Source organism: Meles meles, chromosome 14 (assembly GCF_922984935.1).
Source record: "Meles meles chromosome 14, mMelMel3.1 paternal haplotype, whole genome shotgun sequence".
Lineage (NCBI taxonomy): Eukaryota > Metazoa > Chordata > Mammalia > Carnivora > Mustelidae > Meles > Meles meles.
The window spans coordinates 19,352,293-19,371,715 of record NC_060079.1 but is presented as its reverse complement, the minus strand read 5'-3'; the positions used below and the strand labels follow the sequence as shown (position 1 = coordinate 19,371,715).

Genomic DNA, 19,423 nt, shown 5'->3' with positions numbered 1-19,423 from the left:
TATTTTAAAAATACATCAAGCTTCACATTAACAGTTGTGCATTTTAATGAAGGTATGTTATACCTCAATAAGTTAAAAGTGAATAATTATTGCAATTAAACACTAAAATAAAGGGAGAATCTGTGGGTCCATCGGAATAAGTAGTAAAAAGGAGAAGAGGGCATAGTTTTACATATAGAGGAATACAAGCTAATAAATGTAGACCTGAAAATAGAGTAAGATAACCTCCAGTTTTCAAACACTATGTTATCATTGATGCATGTAATTAGTACAGAATAACAGGCAATTTTTTAACTGTTTTTGTTTGATCACTATTTATTTCCATTAAGAAAAATGGAAAGGGAGAAACCCCAGAACCTGGGTCTAAGACATACATAAACACTGACGTGTGCCTGCCTAACTGACTGGTCAGAGGCGCCACAGACTCCTACATGAAGGATGCCTAAGGCCAAACAGTTCTCAGGGTCTAGTGGTCCCTGTCCAGCTGGGCATCAACTGATGGTAAAGACTACATATAATACGTTATTGAATTTAGAACACATTTTAGAGTAAGAGGTAACTCTGGATAATTAAAATTACATAACTTAAAAAAGTTATTTATTGACCATTGAATTATTATATTATATATAAAACAGTTTCATTCAAGGGCACCTGGGTGGCTCAGTTGGTTAAGTGTCTGCCTTTGGCTCAGATCATGACCCCAGGGTCCTGGGATCAAGACCCACATCAGGCTCCCTGCTCAGCCCGGAACCTTCTTCTCCCTCTTCCTCTGCCTGCTGCTCCCCCCTCTCTCTCTCTGTCAAATAAATAATGAAATCTTAAAAAAAAAGTTTCATTAAAAATTATTTTCTAAAATAAATTCTTTATAAAAGATATAATTAGTGACATCCATATACATAAAGAATTAAAAATTCACAATGATTTTTTGACTATTACGTCCAATGAACAGAGTATTTATTTTTGTTATATTCTCACATATTTTATCAGTTATTTTGCCATCTCTTTTTCTAATACTATGACACTGACATTCTCCTGAAATATAAATGCTTTTCAATATGGCCATATTATACTTATTTTTTCATAAAAGTTTGCTGAAATATTCTCCAAAGTTGCATTTTATGGTTAATAAATTTAAAATTATTTTAATTAAAATAACTTTTAAAATAGCTTTAAGAACTACAGAAATCTAGAATGAAATTCTATTGAATCCACAAAACCCCTCCAAATTGCAGCTATCTCTTAAATATACATTTAATGCAGAAACTTATTTATGCTGTTTTTGTTTTTCCTCATGTCTTCCAAAGAAAACCTTGAAGTGTAGTTACTTAAAAGATTACTTCTTGTTTAATTTTAATTAGGGACATTTTTCTCTTTGTAATAAATACATAGTTAAATTTTCAATTATGTAATATTGAAAATGTAAGATAGTTACTTAAAAAGTAATGAAGCATGTATTGATCCTGCTTGAACATACAGTACTACCTCAACAGTGCTATTCCAAATTTTATAAGTAGGTACTATCTTTTATCAACTGATTGCACATATTTTAAATAACCTTTAAATAAATAACTAAATCTCATTATTCTTTATAGAGTGTTTCTTATAAAACAAACAGATATTCTATTCTTTAAAGATTTTATTTATTTGACAGAGAGAGACAGGGCAAGAGAGGGAACACAAGCAGGGGAGTGGGTGAGGGAGAAGCAGGCTTCCTGCGGAGCAGGGAGCCTGATGCGGGGCTCCATCCCAGGACTCTGGGATCATGACCTGAGCCTAAGGCAGCAGCTTAAGGACTGAGCCACCCAGGCGCCCCCAAATAGAGATTCTAAATGGTCAAATAAGTTAAGAAGTACACAGGCTTAATTATTCTCATATAAAGATATACCTCTACTTAAAAATAGTCTAAAGTTTCATATGAGTTTTGTTTTTCTCTATGTAGTTGTTTTGCTTTTGATCCTTTTATGGTTTCCTTTATAGTTTACAGTGTACTCTGTACAGTACATGGGTCATCATTTTTTCTGCCATGTTTTATTAACTTATCCTTACACAGCATTTATTTTCATAGATGCCTCTTTATGCCCGCAGGAAGAACTATTAAAGCAAAAATTGTGCAGCAGTGTGGTGTGGTGGAATACACACAGGCTCGGGTGTCAGGTGGACCCCGGTGCAAACGGTGGGTCTTGCACTTAGGCACTGAAGGCTCCCAGCTAGAAAGTGTGAATAATTGTGAGGGTTAAGGCACCTAGCGGATGTTGACTGAATAGTGCCTATTACAGCATTTTCATCATTACCATTCCGAGAGGAAAACCCAAAGGAAATGGTGCATGAACACACCGGTGACCTGATTCATTGGGAACCATTTGTTTATTTCTGATACAATGATGACGGAGCACTTGTGGTCCTCTGGAAAACAGACCAAAAGTGATAGATGAAAGCAGAAAGTAGGAGGCTAGCCTTCTTACTTTCTGGGGCCACCGTTAATCATTGACTTGGCTTTAGAAATGCAGAAGATAAAACAACCTGCAAACATACAAACAAACAAAAACAACTGAAGAACTCAAAGACTTCTCTTGCAGAGGAAAAGCTTGGGTTAAGACAAATGATTAACTATTATTCACTGTATTTCTGGATTATTTAGGGAGTCCACACCTTGGGGAAAGAAAAGCAAAGACTGGGTGTCAGAAAATAAGTTGGGAGCAAGAAAGTCTTTTTACCAAGTAAAGACTTCCCATAGTCACTTATTTTAAGATTTCATAAAACGTCAAAATTCAGATTAAACAAATATAATAAGAATAATGTGTCATTATATTGGAAAGTTGTGTTTTTTTTTTCCCCAAGAATTTTCTTTTGTCTTTCAGCAGGAAAAAAAAAAAAAAAATGCCATCTCTCTCCTGCAGAAAAGCTTGGCAAAGATTTATGAACTTTGTTCAGCCTCGCTCTAGCAGGCTGTTTGAAATTCACTGGCTTGAACAAATGAATAAATATTCATCACCTCGGCTTTCTTCTTTTTTCTAGGTGCCTCCCATACTCCTTGATAAGCAGTTCTCTGAATTCACTCCAGACATTACACCAATCATTTTGGCAGCCCATACAAATAATTACGAAATAATCAAGCTTCTAGTTCAGAAAGGAGTCTCCGTGCCCAGACCCCACGAGGTCCGCTGCAACTGCGTGGAATGCGTCTCCAGCTCGGACGTGGATAGCCTCCGCCACTCGCGCTCCAGACTCAACATCTACAAGGCCTTGGCCAGCCCCTCCCTCATCGCACTGTCAAGTGAAGACCCTTTTCTCACAGCCTTTCAGCTAAGTTGGGAGCTTCAGGAGCTGAGTAAAGTGGAAAACGAATTCAAGTCGGAGTATGAGGAGCTGTCCCGACAGTGTAAACAGTTTGCGAAGGACCTACTGGATCAGACAAGGAGTTCCAGAGAACTGGAAATCATTCTTAATTACAGAGATGACAGTAGCCTTATAGAAGAACAAAGTGGAAATGATCTCGCCAGACTCAAATTGGCCATAAAGTACCGTCAAAAAGAGGTGAGTGTTGCCAGACCTTTTTATCAAAATATCATATGATTTCATCACAGTGACGTCAACCGGTACTCTGAAATTATGTTTGGGCTTTAGAGCCTTTTCTGCTTCTCTGGAAGTGGATGATATTTATGGTTTGCCAGATTAATAATTACAAAACAAACGGAAGAAGGGCAAGAAAGGGCGTAATTACTGGTGATGGCATTCGGCGAATGTGTTAAGATGTACACATTTACTGTGGTAGAATGGAAAAACCGATGAATTTTAGAATCTCCACATTGAAAGTTCTGGTTCTACCATTTATAACTCTTGTTCCTTTTCAGATTCTTTGAGATTGGTTTCCTCGTCTGCTTAATGGATTTGATAGTTATGATATTTTGTTACATGTATTTATTTATACATATAAAATATATTCCCCAGAGATTTGTAGAAGTATAAAATGTGTGGATGTGTGTGAAGACTTTAGTAAATTATAAGTCCTTATGTTAATAAAATACATTATTAGAAGTTATTAATAAAGAAAAAATATTAGTCCAACAGCAGATGAAAGTGTTGAAACCTCTCACGCCTGGCTTAGTCTCTTGATTGGTCAGGAATAAGAGATTAAAGATGCCTAGTTGCAGAAGAGTTATAATGTCTCATGAAATTCCTATGATTTGAATATTAAGTAAAGACAACTCAGAGCTGCCGTGCTCATCACCTAGCATAACTGTTTTTGTTTTCATTGCTGAGTTCAGTGAGTTCTCCAAAATCCGTTTTACTTCCATCTTCAGAAAATACTGGTTCTATGTTTATTCTTGAATTATAGTAATTATCTATTCTAGAGAATCAATTGGAGAAAACTTTATAGGGTAAGATGAAAAATAAAAGATACTTCTGAATAAAAATGTATTCAGTTTTTTTTGCAGTCAGTCCTAATTATTCTACATTAGCTTTGGCTGCTTTGTCTACTGCTACTTACTAAATATATAAGGATCAAGATACCTGAGTTTACTTCCTCGAGTTTTTCCTGTAGTTCTTGGCCAGTTGTCACTGGAGACTGAAACTAGTTGAAATGATCTTTTTCCCTAACAAGGAAGGAAACAGCTTCTTTTGTGTGCATTCCCTCTGATTCCAAAATCACACGTGCTGGTTGGAGCCCTGTCAACAGTATCAACTAATTTTTTTCAGCCTCTTGTGTTTAGGGCTCAGGGAACTAATATTTTAACAGAACTAGAATAATTTTAATACACAACTATAAAAAATGATGAAAAACTTTACTTGATTAGAGATATTTATGTACTCAATATGACGTTTAAAAGTAATAGCATGTACTAGAACTGATAAAATGAGGGGCACCTGGCTGGCTCGGTCTGCGGAGCACATGACTCCACCTCTGGTTGTGAGTTTGAGCCAAACGTTGGGGGTAGAGATTACTTACAAATAAAAAAATCTAAGAAAAAAAGGATAAAGTGAGGTAAGATACTGATGTGGCTTAGAATTTGAGCTAGTTCTTCTCAAGTATCTGTTATTAACCCAGTATTATGCTTTTCTTTCTTTAGTTTTCTGTGGGGAGAGAGATTTAAGGGACCAACATAGTCATTACAAAGGTCTTTTCCTATGATAAATCTGTCCAGGGTTAATGTTATCCTGTGAATGGTGAGTGAAATGAAATTCCCAGGATGCAGAAATCCACAAAATGAAAGAAAGAACACAGTAGCTGCAACTGGCTTTGCTCACCTGTTGCATTTTTGTTCGCTCTGCAGTTAGTGAACCAACCTAGCTCCATTTTATGCCCACCCTGATATGGGTCCTGATTTAAATCATAACTGATTTAACTTTGTCTTTGGCCACAGTGACTTTCGTGAAAGCACTGGAACAAAATGCTCATTGAGACTTTTACCATACTCTCTGAATGGAATACTACGGTGACATTTAATCAAATGAAGCTCCCAAATTCTTGTCAAAAGTTTGTCCAAGGGGCACCTGGGTGGCTCAGTGGGTTAAAGCCTCTGCCTTCGGCTCAGGTCATGATCCCAGTGTCCTGGGATCGAGCCCCGCATCGGGTTCTCTGCTCAGTGGAGAGCCTGCTTCCCTTCCTCTCTCTCTCTGCCTGCCTCTCTGCCTACTTGTGATCTCCGTCTGTCAAATAAATAAAATCTTAAAAAAAAAAAAAAGTTTGTCCAAGACCAAAAAAAAAAAAAAATGTAGTACGAATTTCTTACATATTAACATATGATTATATTTTTACCCACAAATCATTTTTATACATTCTATTCATTCATTCATTTCTTCATTCATTAACTCTTTGAACATGTATTTTACCAAACACATGCCAGGGATTGCTCAGGGCACTTAGGACTCCATGGGGGTGTGGCTCTGTCCTAGAGCTGATAGTCTATTACAGGGAGATCATAAAATGTTAAATTTATATTGTTCTCAGTCTTGTTTCTGAACCCCTAAAAAGGTTCATTCCTACTAAACTTTTTTTTCTTTGCTTAGATTCTTTTGTATATTCCAGGAATATACAAAGCATGCTTAACTTCAAAGCCTATTCAACAAAAAGCCACAAATTGAGTCCTTAGATGTGTAAGAAGGAAAGCTATAGAAAGCGTTTGATCATTTCTAAGACTTCTTTCAAGATGCTTGTACCTTTTGCGAATATGAAGTTGTGGGAATTGGAAGCTGATCATCCTTAATGATACAACAGGATGAAGGGTGGCTAAAAATACATAGCATGTAACAAGAAAAAAAGAATCAGTAATACCTTTTAAAAGATATGTTTCTTAAAAGACACTGCATTTGCATTTTCTCTTTTCATCTTTTGAAATGATAATAGAGGGGAAAATTAAAACAAAATTCTTACAGAGTTGCTCTGGAGTATCTTTCATTCAATACTGAAGAACACATTTCCTTTGGGTTGAACAATTTTTCCAGAGCAAAGTAATATTGGATGACTAATAGCATTATTAAATCAAGAATAAGGTTTTACTTTCACATAAATTCTTTGAAATCGTAGGTCATGTTTTATGAAACATATTCCTAAATTATTCAGAAATTATTGACTTCAGAATATTTGATGTAAGATTTTCTAGTAAGAACGCATGTCTTAAATGAAATTCTGCGTTAGCATAAATGTCTTGCCTTATGTCTTTTTACCACAAGTTTTCCCAGTTTTAGTTTTAAAAAGTTTGTCATTTGTCTTTGGTCCATCTGTTATGCTTTTGGAATGGCTTCTTATTGATCTTTCCATGGCTGAGTACCACTCACTCTTCCAAACTCATCTCGGGTCTCCCCTCCGATAGGGACGTTCCATGAAGCAGTCCCCCTCTGTACAATCTCTGGGATAAATGCCCTCCTTCCACACATTCTGTTTTGCATTGTATTGTTACATTTCACCCTTCTCCTCCGGGTATGAGTGTCAGGAACATAGCCGTCATATTTACCAGTCATAACTCTGTACTGAAAGGTAGAAGGTGTTCAACATGAACATACCCGAAGTTGCAGAATCTCTTAATTCTGGACGGTTCCCTGCATGTTTCTTTGTCTGATTAAATTGCAGTGCTTAGGTTAATTACCTACTAACAGCCTTCTTATGAATTCCAATATTAAAACAATTCATGTTGCGGGAACTTGATTACAGACTTATTCTGGTAATTCTGTAATATCATCCAAAAAGAAAGGCCTGCATTAATTGAATATCATGGATATTTTTATAGGCATAGGCAGAAGGATTTTATTGTTTCTATTAATACTTAACGACTAAACCTGCTGTACCCGCCACTGCCTCCACCTAAGTGTTATCATGGTGAATATGAGGTAAATCTGACCCAACCGGAACTTCTAGCCAGGGTCAGCTGAGCATGTGAGTTTATTTCGGGACTAGCTTCTTCATAATTAAGCCATGCATTTCGACATTGAGGGTTTTTTTGTTCTATTTTTTAGTTTTTGCATTGTGATAAAGCATTTGCCTTCTTCAAAGAGTGCAAAGTCTCCTCCTTTCTGTCTTAACCCACTTTTATTTATTTATTTTTCTTCAAAGAGTAATCTCTTTAGTCTCACTCTGGAAAGAGAGCAGGGAAAGTCCACTTCACAGGGGCTAGAAGTCAGCACCCCATTCTAGTGTTACTGTTCAAAATGAAGAGTTTCAAAGGAAAATGGGGGGGGGGCCAGAACCAAGCACCCCCTTGGAACTGAGTCTCCTCCTGTGGATTAGATAAAAGTGAGGTGTGATTGAGGACATATCTTCAACAGGTAACTTGTCCCTTGGTTCCTGTTGTAATTTTGGCCGGTATAGAGTTTATGGCCATTAAATATCACTTCCATGCTGTTACTGTTCTTGCCTAATATTTGCAGAATCATTGTCTGTATTTGGAGACCTTGATGAGTTCCTTAAATATGTTCACAGCAAAGACCTTACCTAGGTTGTTACCCACGGTTGTCCACATTGTGAAGGTACTAGTCCACAGTAAAGAACCCTAGATCTTGAATAATAATAGAAAGTAGTGAAATACATTATTGTGTGAAAGTATTACAATTCAATCTCTTTATAGCTCTTGAAATTAAAGTTAGAAAAAAAATCTCTACATAGTCAACAGCCTATCTTTTTCAATTTACTTTTCTCTTTTGTGAAAGTATGTCAGAAGCTTTGCAACATTAATTTTAAACTCTGGTACTAGTCTGGGTTTCTCTCTTAAAAATTAATTAATGGAGTTAATTATAAATTAATTAACTTAATTTATAATTAACTTATAAATTAATTAATGGAGTTGTTAAAGAGGCAGGAGAAAAAACCAACGTCTAAACAGCCCACTATTCATACCCTTCTTATCTTTTGTTTATCTTGTCAATGGAGTAATGAGAAAAATGTAAAGAGATTCCTGACAATCAGATGCCATCCATCATCCTGCAGGGTGAACTCAGTTGATTCCAAATATTCCAGAATCAAAGCTCTTCAGATCTCTCAAAATTTATGGTTTTTGTTTCTTGGTTTATTCAAAACTCCTTGATACGGAATCAAGAACCAAATCTACTGTCAGAAAGAGAAGACATAGGGAGTAGATTAGGGGACAGGAGAACCACAGAGGACAGAGCCCTAACACAACCAGGGGATGCCCCAGTGAGAGAGAAGGAGAGGTGAAGGTCAAGGCATCGAAAGAGTGTTGGGCAATGGGAGGAGCAGTTAAATAATAAATGAAGCAGAAACAAAGGAAATTCATCTTCATAAAACTGCCTAGGGCTAGACTTACCTCTATTTCCTAAGTTTTGTTTTCTATAAATTATTTGTTGATAAGTTTATCGAAACAGATTTTTTTACATTCAAATTTTATTTGAAAAGAAGCAATAAATGTTTAAATTTGAACTTGCTACTGAATGAAGTTCACATTAAAAATGAATAAAACATACTACTCCTGTTCTCAAGCTACCTGAAATCGACGTGGGAAGCTCCTTCTGGAGATCCATAGTCAGATGTCATTTTGTGCTTGTGGTAGCAATTGAGGAAAAGCAGCATTCTGTGCATGAATTTATTTGGAAACTACCAACCCTCGCAGGTGTATCCCTACCTATCTCCTCCAAAAAATAAAAATAAAAATGTTTTTCAAAGATTAAAAATGAGTAAATCACAGAGAAACCAATGATAATGTTGCTTCCTGGCTCTTGTATCAGAACCTTGGGATGGCACTGGCAAACAAGGGCTTTCCCTCTTAGATCCAGTAGATTTTGATGGCTGGTCTGTAACCCCGCAAAGCTTTGCTTTTGTGACAAACTAGGCAGAGAAGCTGACCAACTACTATCATTTTATGATTATTCTTATTGACCCATTGGTTGTCTTTTAGTCTAATGTTTTCCACCTTTTTCACTCTTGTTCAAATCTGGGGTGTCTGAAATATACCTTTCATAATTTTCTTGTGCCTGGTAAATTCCATACCAAAATATGGATAATTTGGAGGGGAAAATATCTCATACTATAGAGACATTGTCTCATGGACAGCACATAACTGTTCTAGAAGAATGGCAAAGAGAATACTTTTAGGAAGAAAAATAAGAGAAAGTACTGCAGACACTCTTCCCCTCCATAACTGACATCTTTCTGCTGAAGAGACTGGGAGACTTATTTATCTAAGTAAAGCTGATAATGCCTTTGCCTTAGTTTGGTTTACTAATTTAACATGTACTTATTTATTTGAATTCAGTTTGATATTATTTACCATGTTCCTCTCCTTTTCTTCTCTTCTCGGGTTTGAACTGTTTTGAGAACATTTATGTCCTTCAGATCTCTTCTCAAATACCACTGTCTCTGGGATGCCTTCCCTCAGCATATTCCCAAGTCAAAATTAATTGTTGCTTCTCTTGTTCTGGCAGCTTTATTGCACATTTGACTTTGCTCTTTATTTCTTTTCATGTGTTGTTTCTCCATCGGAACTCCTTGCCTTTAGTCTTACCTCCTCCTGCCCAATGCCTACAGCACTGCTAAAGATTTTTTGTGTCATTTTTTGTTCAGTTTTTGTTTTGTTTTTCAAGACAATGCAAGTTCAGAGCTTAGCATACCTCCTGCCATATTTATCCATGAAAGAGTAGCAAACTACTATTATTTATTATTACTATTATTGTCACTGTTTTGTTTATCCCCTCATAGACTCCCAATATGAAAGACTAAACATATACAGGAAAATGCTATACATTTCGTATACGATGCAGCAGCAAGGGTTGACTTTGTCATTTAGTGTTTTAATATTTGTAATGAATGTTCATCTAAGCCTCATGGGTCACATTACACTTTTGAATATCAAAGATAAGTTTATCCTTCTTACAGTCTATTGGTTCTCTGAGCTCTGAGCTCAGTTCTCTGAGCCATGTATATTAAAACATATACGCTCATCAAAAATGTTTATTGTATAAGTTTTATCTCAACCCTTAAGGTCGCCCATATTCTAATGCTTCCATTATAGGCTGGCAAAAGTAACTCATATTGTGTACTATATACTTGATCTGAATTTGTTCTTCTGAGTTATATGTTTAATACAGTTTAGGCATTGAAGCCTCTATCCCACTACCCCTCAGAATTGGAAACTGATATCACAGCAGCTCTCCAAGTATACAGTAGGATTTGAATACATGAGGCCACACTGAGTGATACAGATAATTACGAGACTTGTAAAAGTGGTAAAAAGAAGCATTCCTCTAGCATAGTTTTTTCTCCCACTCTTCTCCAGAGACTGGTTCTGGGGCCTCTGCCTCGCCGTGCTCCAGGCATGTTGGCACACGCCCACTGTTGCTTGGCAAAGGCAACGTGGATCACAGACTCCCTAATGCCTCTGCCCAGCCCCCCACTAGGGACCAAACATTCCCGGACCTGCTTCTGTGTCATGGATGAAGCATAGACCTGCTCAGGACTTGTCAGCCCGACTGACAGAATTATGACAGGTCATTAGGCATATAATTTAACACTTGGTTTTTAGAGCTTGGAATTCAAATCCCCATGAGGTTTTGTTTTGTTTTGTTTACAACTAATTAGATGACATGAAACCACTTTCTCCTGATTCATATCTGAAAGTGATTGGGTTTTTTGCCACAATTAAACATGAAATTGTATATGTCCAAAATGCTTATAAATGTATCCTTTGAAACTGCATTCATTAGAAAGTGATCAGTTAATATCTTACAAAACTTAAAATAACTACTCTTAATTTTAAATTAGATACAAAACATATTCGTTCCTGTATTTTATACTGCTTTTAAAAAGTACAAAAAGGGGGAGTGCCTGGGTGGCTCAGTGGGTTAACGCCTCTGCCTTTGGCTCAGGTCATGATCTCAGGGTCCTGAGATCAAGCCCCGTAATCAGGCTCTCTGCTCAGCAGGGCAGGGAGCCTGCTTCCCTCTCTCTCTGCCTGCCTCTCTGCCTACTTGTGATCTCTATCTGTCAAATAAATAAATAAAATCTTTAAAAAAAAAAGTACAAAAAGGAAAGGGTTAAGCAATTTATTTTCAGAAGTGTACTCTTCCATTCACTTGAGAAAAATGCATATACCCACAGGATTAGCAACACTTTCTGATGTAGCTTTCCTTTGCCACAGATATAAACTAAAAACATTAAGTTAATGATAATATCTTTGAAAAATCCACCGTGTATTGAAAAGCTTTTCTCAGTCTGCAAATGAATTAGTTTTCTGTATGACTGACAAGCAAGAGTAGCAAGAAGGTCACCTGTTTTCCATCATTCAGATGCAATCATTTAGTTTGTCAGTGATGAAAAACCATTTCTTTTGTTCTTTGCACAAAATTTACATTTACATATGAGGGCTATTTTTCCTGGGTTGTTATTTAATGGTCATATTTTCTCCATCTCTGATCACTAAGCAAAATTAAGGTTTACCAGTTTTTGAAATTGCCCGTTTAAGAGTTTATTCCAATTCATATTTTTTCCTAAAAAAAAATTACAAAAGCCCATTAGATTGTCTTGGAAATTTATAAAACAGAAACACTGTTTGCAAGAAATGTTTGATGGTTTTAAGACACAAACTCCTACTCAAGATCTCTGATAAATTATGCATCAGAGAGGAAACTTTTCAGTTTATCCTTCCCCTCATTTTCCTTTGACCATATGAGGCATAGTCAGTTTTTCTAAATAGAGGGGGTTTTTTGTTTGACTTCTTAGAAACAAACACAGAGTCAAACTCTCTGAGATTTTTAATGCCTGTGCTATAACTTCATGACCGTGATTCTGCAGCTATGTTAAATGTACAGATTGCTTCTAGATAATACACAACGGGTAAGACAATCATGCAGGATTAGGTACCTGTGCTTCGTGTCTCATTCTGTTTCCTTTTTCCCTTCAGCTTTAGGAGCACACAGTGGCTTGCCCTCCGCAGCTACAGAAAAAAAACTAAGGCTTTCTTCCTCCGTGGTTTTCTTTTTACCTTCCTCTGGATTCCAGCTACCCCTTTGTCAGCTCCCTGCATGTTTGTAAAAAGCCCTGCTTTTCCTTTGACCACTGCTTTATTTTTAAATGATAGACACTATTATTTTTCTCCATGGCATTCTCCAAGCTCAGTGATTTTTGCCAGGCGGCTGTGGGACATACTTCCTGGAAACTTTTTTGTCATATTCTCCTCTTTACCTACTGGGGGAAGGGGGAGAGGTAGTTGAAAATGTTATTGGCAGTAAACCCAGAAGGAGGCTAGTGGAAGGAGCTAGGCAGCTCTGGCCAAGAGATGCTCTTTCTCTCTCCAGGTATAATTAATTCCACAAATGTCTCTCCTGTGCCAAAAACCGAGGGCAGCACAATAAGATGACAGCAAGCCTTAGGCCAAGTCTAGATTTCTTCTAGAAGCTTCCTAGAACCTGGAATTTTACTCTTGCTTAGATAATGGAGTCCATGTGTGTGTGTGCACTGACATACTTACCCACGCAGAAAGTGCTGACTATGAACTAAAAATATCACTGTAGCCAGATCTCACTAACACTTTATATGCTACCTCCTTTCGTAAGGACACTCCTGATGTTTCCCTCATTTTCGCCCCTCCTTCCCTCCTTTTCTTCCTTCCTTATTTAGTCCTCACTCACTCATTGAAGAGAGAGCCCTTACTATTTGCTGCTCGCCGGTGATACCCAAATCAAAGACAAAAGTCTTACCTTCAACTAACTATCAGATTATTAGGAATGGCAAATAAGTGAACAGCTCTCACGGTGCGGGTTATGGAAGCTATGGCGGAGCTGCCTTCTGGGAGGCCTGGAAAAGGTTCCTAACTTCACCTAAGCCTTCCTGGAGAAGAAAGTGCCTTAACTGAACATCAGTGGAAAGCTAGGAGCCATCCAAGCAAAGAGGTTAGAAAAAGGCATTCCAGGAAGAAAAGCCATGTGCAAATCATGGGTGCAAAAAAAGTGGCGGGAGCAAGGAAAGTGTCTTCATTGTCCTCTGTGCTCATTGCCACCCCACAGCCTCCCTCCAGCCTGCTATGTGTGGATGGCTTCTTTATCATGTCTCAGCTCATATTATCACCTTCTCAGTGAAGACTTCCAGAACACCTAATCGAATGACTATCCTCTTCCCCTATCCTTAGTTGTTTCCTTGCCTATCACAATGCTATTATCCTCTTGACCCATAACAAAATCTGAGATCATTTTATTTATTTGTGTATTTAATTATTTTTTATCTGTCTCCCGCCCCTGTCTACATAGTATCATCTTGTCTGACTTGATGATCACTGTAAGTCCAGTGTAAGTCCAGAGTAGGTCCTCTGCTTGGAATAGAGGCGTGCTGAGTAAAGGATCACATGTTAGGACATGTGGCAGAAGTGGAGATGAGAGAAAAAAGGCAAAGAATGGATACCAAAGGAACATGGATTTTATAAAATCTTGTGTTATTTAATCATGATTTAAATATTTAAATCAATTTTTTCTATACTATTGTCTCAAACTTTTATTATCCAAAGATGAATTCATTATCTTTCTCTTTAAGCCTGGTCCTTCTGTCATCTCTGTCAAGTAGGAGGCCCTCCCAGTTAGTCATGTTAAAAATCTGAGTCATCCTTGATAATTTTATATCCATCATTTCTAAAAGCTTGATGTGATAGATGAGAGACAGCTGCAAATCGAGGTGCCATGTAATTACCCTTCTCTCTAGTCAGAGCCTGCCTTGGCTATCTGCCTAACCAATAGAATGCAACAGAAACGACTTTTTGTGACTTCCAAGGCTTAGCCATCTGACGCCTTGCAGCTTCCACCGAGACTTTGTGGGAAAACTGAGATTCCATGTAAAAAGTCTGACTGCCCCAAGGCCACCACACTGGACAATGAGTAGTCTTGCTCGCTGGTAATCACAGTTGAGCCCAGCCTTAGCACCATTCACTCCAGTGACAAGCATTGTAAGAGTAAACTTTGACCTTTGCCCTACACCCACACCCCAGGCCGTCCTCTAGTGGAGTCCTACTTAGCAACTTCTGTTGTTGCCATGTGGAACCAAAGAATCAACCACCTCATCTCTGTCCAAATTCCTGGTCCACTGTTACGGACTGAATGTTTGTGTCCCCACCAGACAATTCCTGTATTGAAACCAAACCTCAAAGTGATGGTTTCAGCAGGTGAGGCCTTTGGCAGGAAATAAGGCGTGACAGTGGCTCCATCAGGAGTGGGGTTACTTCGCCCTTATAAAAGAGGACGAAGAAACTCCCTAGTCCTCTTTCCACTGTGTGAGAATACAGCAAGACGACAAGACATCACCAGACAGTGAATCTGTGGTGTCTTAGACTTCCCAACCTTCAGAACTATGAGAAATAAATCTTTCTTGTTGAAGCTACCCAGTCTATAGTCCTTTGTTATAAAAGCCTGAACTGACTGAGACATCCACAAAGCTGTGAAATGTCATACATTTTTGTTTTAAGCCACTACGTTTTGGAGCATAGATAGTTGGGGCTCCTATTAATCACCAAAGCCTGCCAATCTTTTTGCCAATTAGATTCCCTAATATTTCCCAAATCATATCCCTCCCTTGCCGCCTTACTCTTCCTGCTCTGTTTGAGGGAGTGTTAGGCTAGTGTGTTTCACTTAGTTTCCCAGGATCCATGGCTATCTCATCTCATCCAAGTTCATATAACATTCCAGAACACTTAATCTGTAAACATTTCCCACATTAAAATCCTTCTGTTAAAATATAATAGTGCCCCCCCACCCCCTGCTGAAACTTTGGGCCTGATCTTCTCCTGTAGCCAAGCTCTGCAGGCTTCTGCACTGTGAAGGCCTGGGGTGGAGAGAGGAGAACCTGAGGACTGCCCAGGAGGAGCTTGTCAAGGGAGCCCAGGCCAACAGCCTCATTGCCAAGGAAAGTAGACCTCACGTGGTCAGGCTGGAGCTGCAGCCAGCAAGTCTGTCTTCATCTCTAACCGTGACTACTGAATAGAAGTGTTCCAAGGCTGTCCCCTCAACACTCCAGGCCCTGCCCCATCCCACATTCATTCTTGAAGAGAGGGCCTCACTTGGGGCTCCAGGCCTTCCCATCACTTTTGCCTTCCCAGTGACATTGGTAGGTGGTGTTGTCTGTATATGCTCTCTATTGCTCCTTCCAGCTCACTGCTAATAAACAACTATTTGGGGGGTGGAATTTTATATATATATATATATATGTCTCTCTCTCTGTCTATATATATATATATATATATATATATATATATATATAACCTATATAATACTACTATATTATTTTATATATAAAATATTACTATATTATTTTTATTGTGGCGAAATATACATAACATTTACCATCTTTACTACTTTTAAGTATACAGTTCAGTGGCTTTGAGTTCATGCATGCTGCTGTGCAACCATCACCACCATGAGCATCGTGGGAACATTGGCATCTTCCCAGTCTGAAACTCTATACCCATTAAATACTAAGTTCACATTCCCCCTGTCCCAGCCACTGGCAACTGTGTTCTACTTTGTCTCTATGAGTTTGACGATTTTAGGTCCCTCATACAAGTGGAGTTTTATAATGTCTGTCCTTCTGTGTCAGCCTTATTTTACTTAGCATAATGTTTTCAAGGTTCACCCCTGTTTTAGCATGTGTCAGAATTCCCTTCCATTTTAAGAATGAATAATATCCCATTGTATGTATGTACCACATTTTTTTATCCATCTGTTGGTGGACCGGGGTTGTTTCTATCTCTTGGTTCTTGTAAATAATGCTGCTGTATTATATTATTTTAAAACTCTGACCTGATTCCCTACCCTTTAGTTTGTAGATCCTCTAAAATAAAACCCAAGCTCCTTAACAAGATATATCCTGTATGGACCACAACCTTCTACCTAGCCTCACGTCTCATCCTTTCCTGACTTTTGTTTTATGCTCAGCAATTCCAGATTTGCTAGAATTTTATCTCCTATGCTGTGCTCTGTGAATATTACCTCTGTATATTTTCTTATTATTTTATTACCTTGAAATACAACCATTACCTCTGGCTAGATACTACTCACTCTTTAAGATCTTAAGACTCGGGATTCAGAAAGGTCCCCCCATTTCCTTTCTCAGGATGGGTTTTCCTCCCCCTTCCATGTCTGGAGCATGTACATTTACCACGTGATATTATAATTAGTCATTTACATGTTGCTCCTCTTCATAAGACTGTGAGCTCCTTGAAGCCAAGTACTGTGATTTTTCTTTTGCTCTATTCAGCATCTGTGATGGCTCTGGCAAGTGGGCTGAGCTCAGCAAATGTTTATTGAACCAATACTGTTTTTCTTCATGTCAAACGGTTCCTTTTCCTAATATCTTCTTGGTAGTTCTTGGAAAAGATTTTATGCTACAGAATAACTTGATCATTGGTGAGGAGAAAGTAACAAGGCTTTGTGTATAATTTTTGCTGACTGGCCCTCGTGTTTATGGCACTGGTAAATGCCATAGGGAAGGACAAGAGAAAATAGTAAATACCTCCCTTGAAGGGAAAGGAAATAACTAAGTAACATTTAGATATGGGATGCCTGGGTGGCTCAGTCAGTTAAGCGTCTGCCATTGACTCAGGTTGTGAACCCAGGGTCCTGGGATCGAGTCCCATATCTGGCCCTTTGCTCAGTGAGGAGCCAGCTTCTCGCTCTGTCTGCCGCTCCCCCTTCTTGTACTCCCTCTCTGTCTGACAAATAAATAACTAAAATATTTTAAAAAATAAACAATATTTAGGTAAACATGGAAAATAATCATTTTGTATGATTTTGCTTTTAATTATTTTAACTAAATATTTACCATAAAATAAAATGAAAGTCCTTCTAATAATACTTATTAATTTCCATCTCTATCCCATATACACTTTGACTTGTATCTGTTCAAACAAATGGCTATAAATATTATTTACATAGCATTGATCGTGTGATTACAGCTTAGGTGCCAGGAAGCTGTAATGGCTATTAAAAATATAATTGAGATATTGTTGTATCGAACCATTTTATTTTCTGTCCTTCCTATGTACTTTCTTGTCTTTTTCCTTTCCGGTTTTACTTCTATTTTATCGTTCTTCGTGGGCTAATGGTTGCTGACACAACTCTGGCTCGGACTTTGGCTCTACAGGCAGAGACTGGAGTTTTGCAGCTTTTTCTGTTAAGGAAAAATAATCAATATCCCAGGACTTACAAACAGCATCGGCCTTTGTGATAAGTCCAGTAATCTAGCTTCTATATGGTGACTGTGGGACTGAATGTCTTAGAATCGTGGCAAACCATTTTGAAAAGGGCAGTGAGTGAATATGCAAGAAAATCTGTTATCCAAGTGTATTAGAGAATGAAGAGATCCCAAAGGCATGCAAATAATGTTCCAAATAGTTGAGTTTTAAAAGACAACACTTTTTTTCTTACAATGTATGAAAAATCTTTGGCTGAAAATCTAACATATTATATAATATCTCTTTTTTAAACAAAATACGGAGAACGTAATTAACCTTTTCTTTATAATTCAGAGCTTCGGAATTAACCTCAGTTGAATTAACCTCTATGGTCTAGTTGGAAGTTTAGGATTATTTAAACACCGATTTTAATAGCTCTTTCTTTTGGCCCACATGAAATTGCAGAAGAAATCTGTGCTTTTCATAGTTTTGAAGTGTTTCTCCACATTCTTAGGCTTTTAATTATCAGTTCTTGCTGGTGTCAATGAGTCTGCCCTTTTATATTTATCTATTTTACTCAATTTTGGTTTAATCAATTCAGGTAGAAGCGTGGGAAAATAAAGGCAAAATTATCTGAGAGAAGGCCTAAGGACTCCTTTATAATTACAGTGCAAAAGATTTAATGCCTGAATACTGTGACATTTATCAACTTTTGTGAGAGCTTTTTTTACTTTCTTGGGTTTCAGATGGATCAAGGTTGTCTAACAAATTACTTGTATTCGAAATGAGTGTGTGTGTGTGTGTGTGTGTGTGTGTACAAACAGATAAGATACCATGTTATGAAAATATTTAGGCCTTTTGCAAATTAAAGTATAATTAATCTAAATACTGTGGAATAATTTCTATAGACTTCATAGGAAGTATTGACTTTTTAATTAATTAATCAAGCATTTAATATATTAAAAATCATCAACATGGGAACAAATGGGAGAAATGCTGCTAGCATTTATAGAATGCCTTAATTATAAGAAAAATATGACAAGAAGTTTTTTAAACTAATCATATTAAATAAATGTAATTACTTGCTCTAAACCACATTACCTAGTTAAGCAGTGAAAGAACATTGATGATGCTTATTTTTGCTCTAGTACTTCATGAAATGCTCCCACCAAATTTTCATGCAAAATATGTTGAAATTGCTGTGGTTTGAACTACTTTCACAACAGGCAATCAAAAGTTGTTAGGAAGATCTTCATAAGCAAATAAGTTTGAGATATTTGTAGAGAAGTAGTGAAGGGCACAGTTATAGACAACAGTATTCAGCATTTAATAATATTCTTCGTGGTACTGACAGTTTCAGGCTTTCCTAAGGAATTTGAATATTTTGCTTTCCTTCAAGAGGTGAGAAATTTTCAGTCAGGGAAGTAAGAATAATAAACACATAAAACACATAAACACATAAAAATACTAACTCTAGTGGTATCGGTAAGTTATTTTACTTTTAACATGTTGCATTTACTGTGTTATGTAGGTTCTACTTTTAGCCTCTATAGAAGGCATGGGAGATCCAATCCATCTCCAATTCCTATTACTTTAATACTATTTGGAAGGCAATTTCAATAATGTCTACAGCAATCAGGTGGAATGTTTTTATGGGATGATTTATGTCCCCCTTCTGCCAAAATTCATATGTTGGAGCCCTAACTTCCAAAAAGAGGAAAAGCCAGGTGAGACGGATCAAGGAGGTAGCTACCTCTAAGCCAAGGAGAATGATCAGAAAAGAAAACAAATCTGTCCACACCTTCATCTTGGACTTCTGGCCTCTAGAACTG

At 37.5% G+C, this 19,423-nt stretch overlaps 1 protein-coding gene across 4 annotated transcripts in view; it reads left to right on the top strand.

Moving 5' to 3' along the window:
* Positions 1-19,423, top strand: part of TRPC4 (transient receptor potential cation channel subfamily C member 4) — a 203,984-nt gene that overhangs the window by 92,790 nt on the left and 91,771 nt on the right. For all 4 annotated transcript variants that reach the window (XM_045978497.1, XM_045978498.1, XM_045978495.1 and 1 more), the window contains one exon: positions 3,016-3,534. In XM_045978497.1, the coding sequence (XP_045834453.1) occupies positions 3,016-3,534 (519 nt within the window). The remainder of the gene's footprint in view (positions 1-3,015; positions 3,535-19,423) is intronic.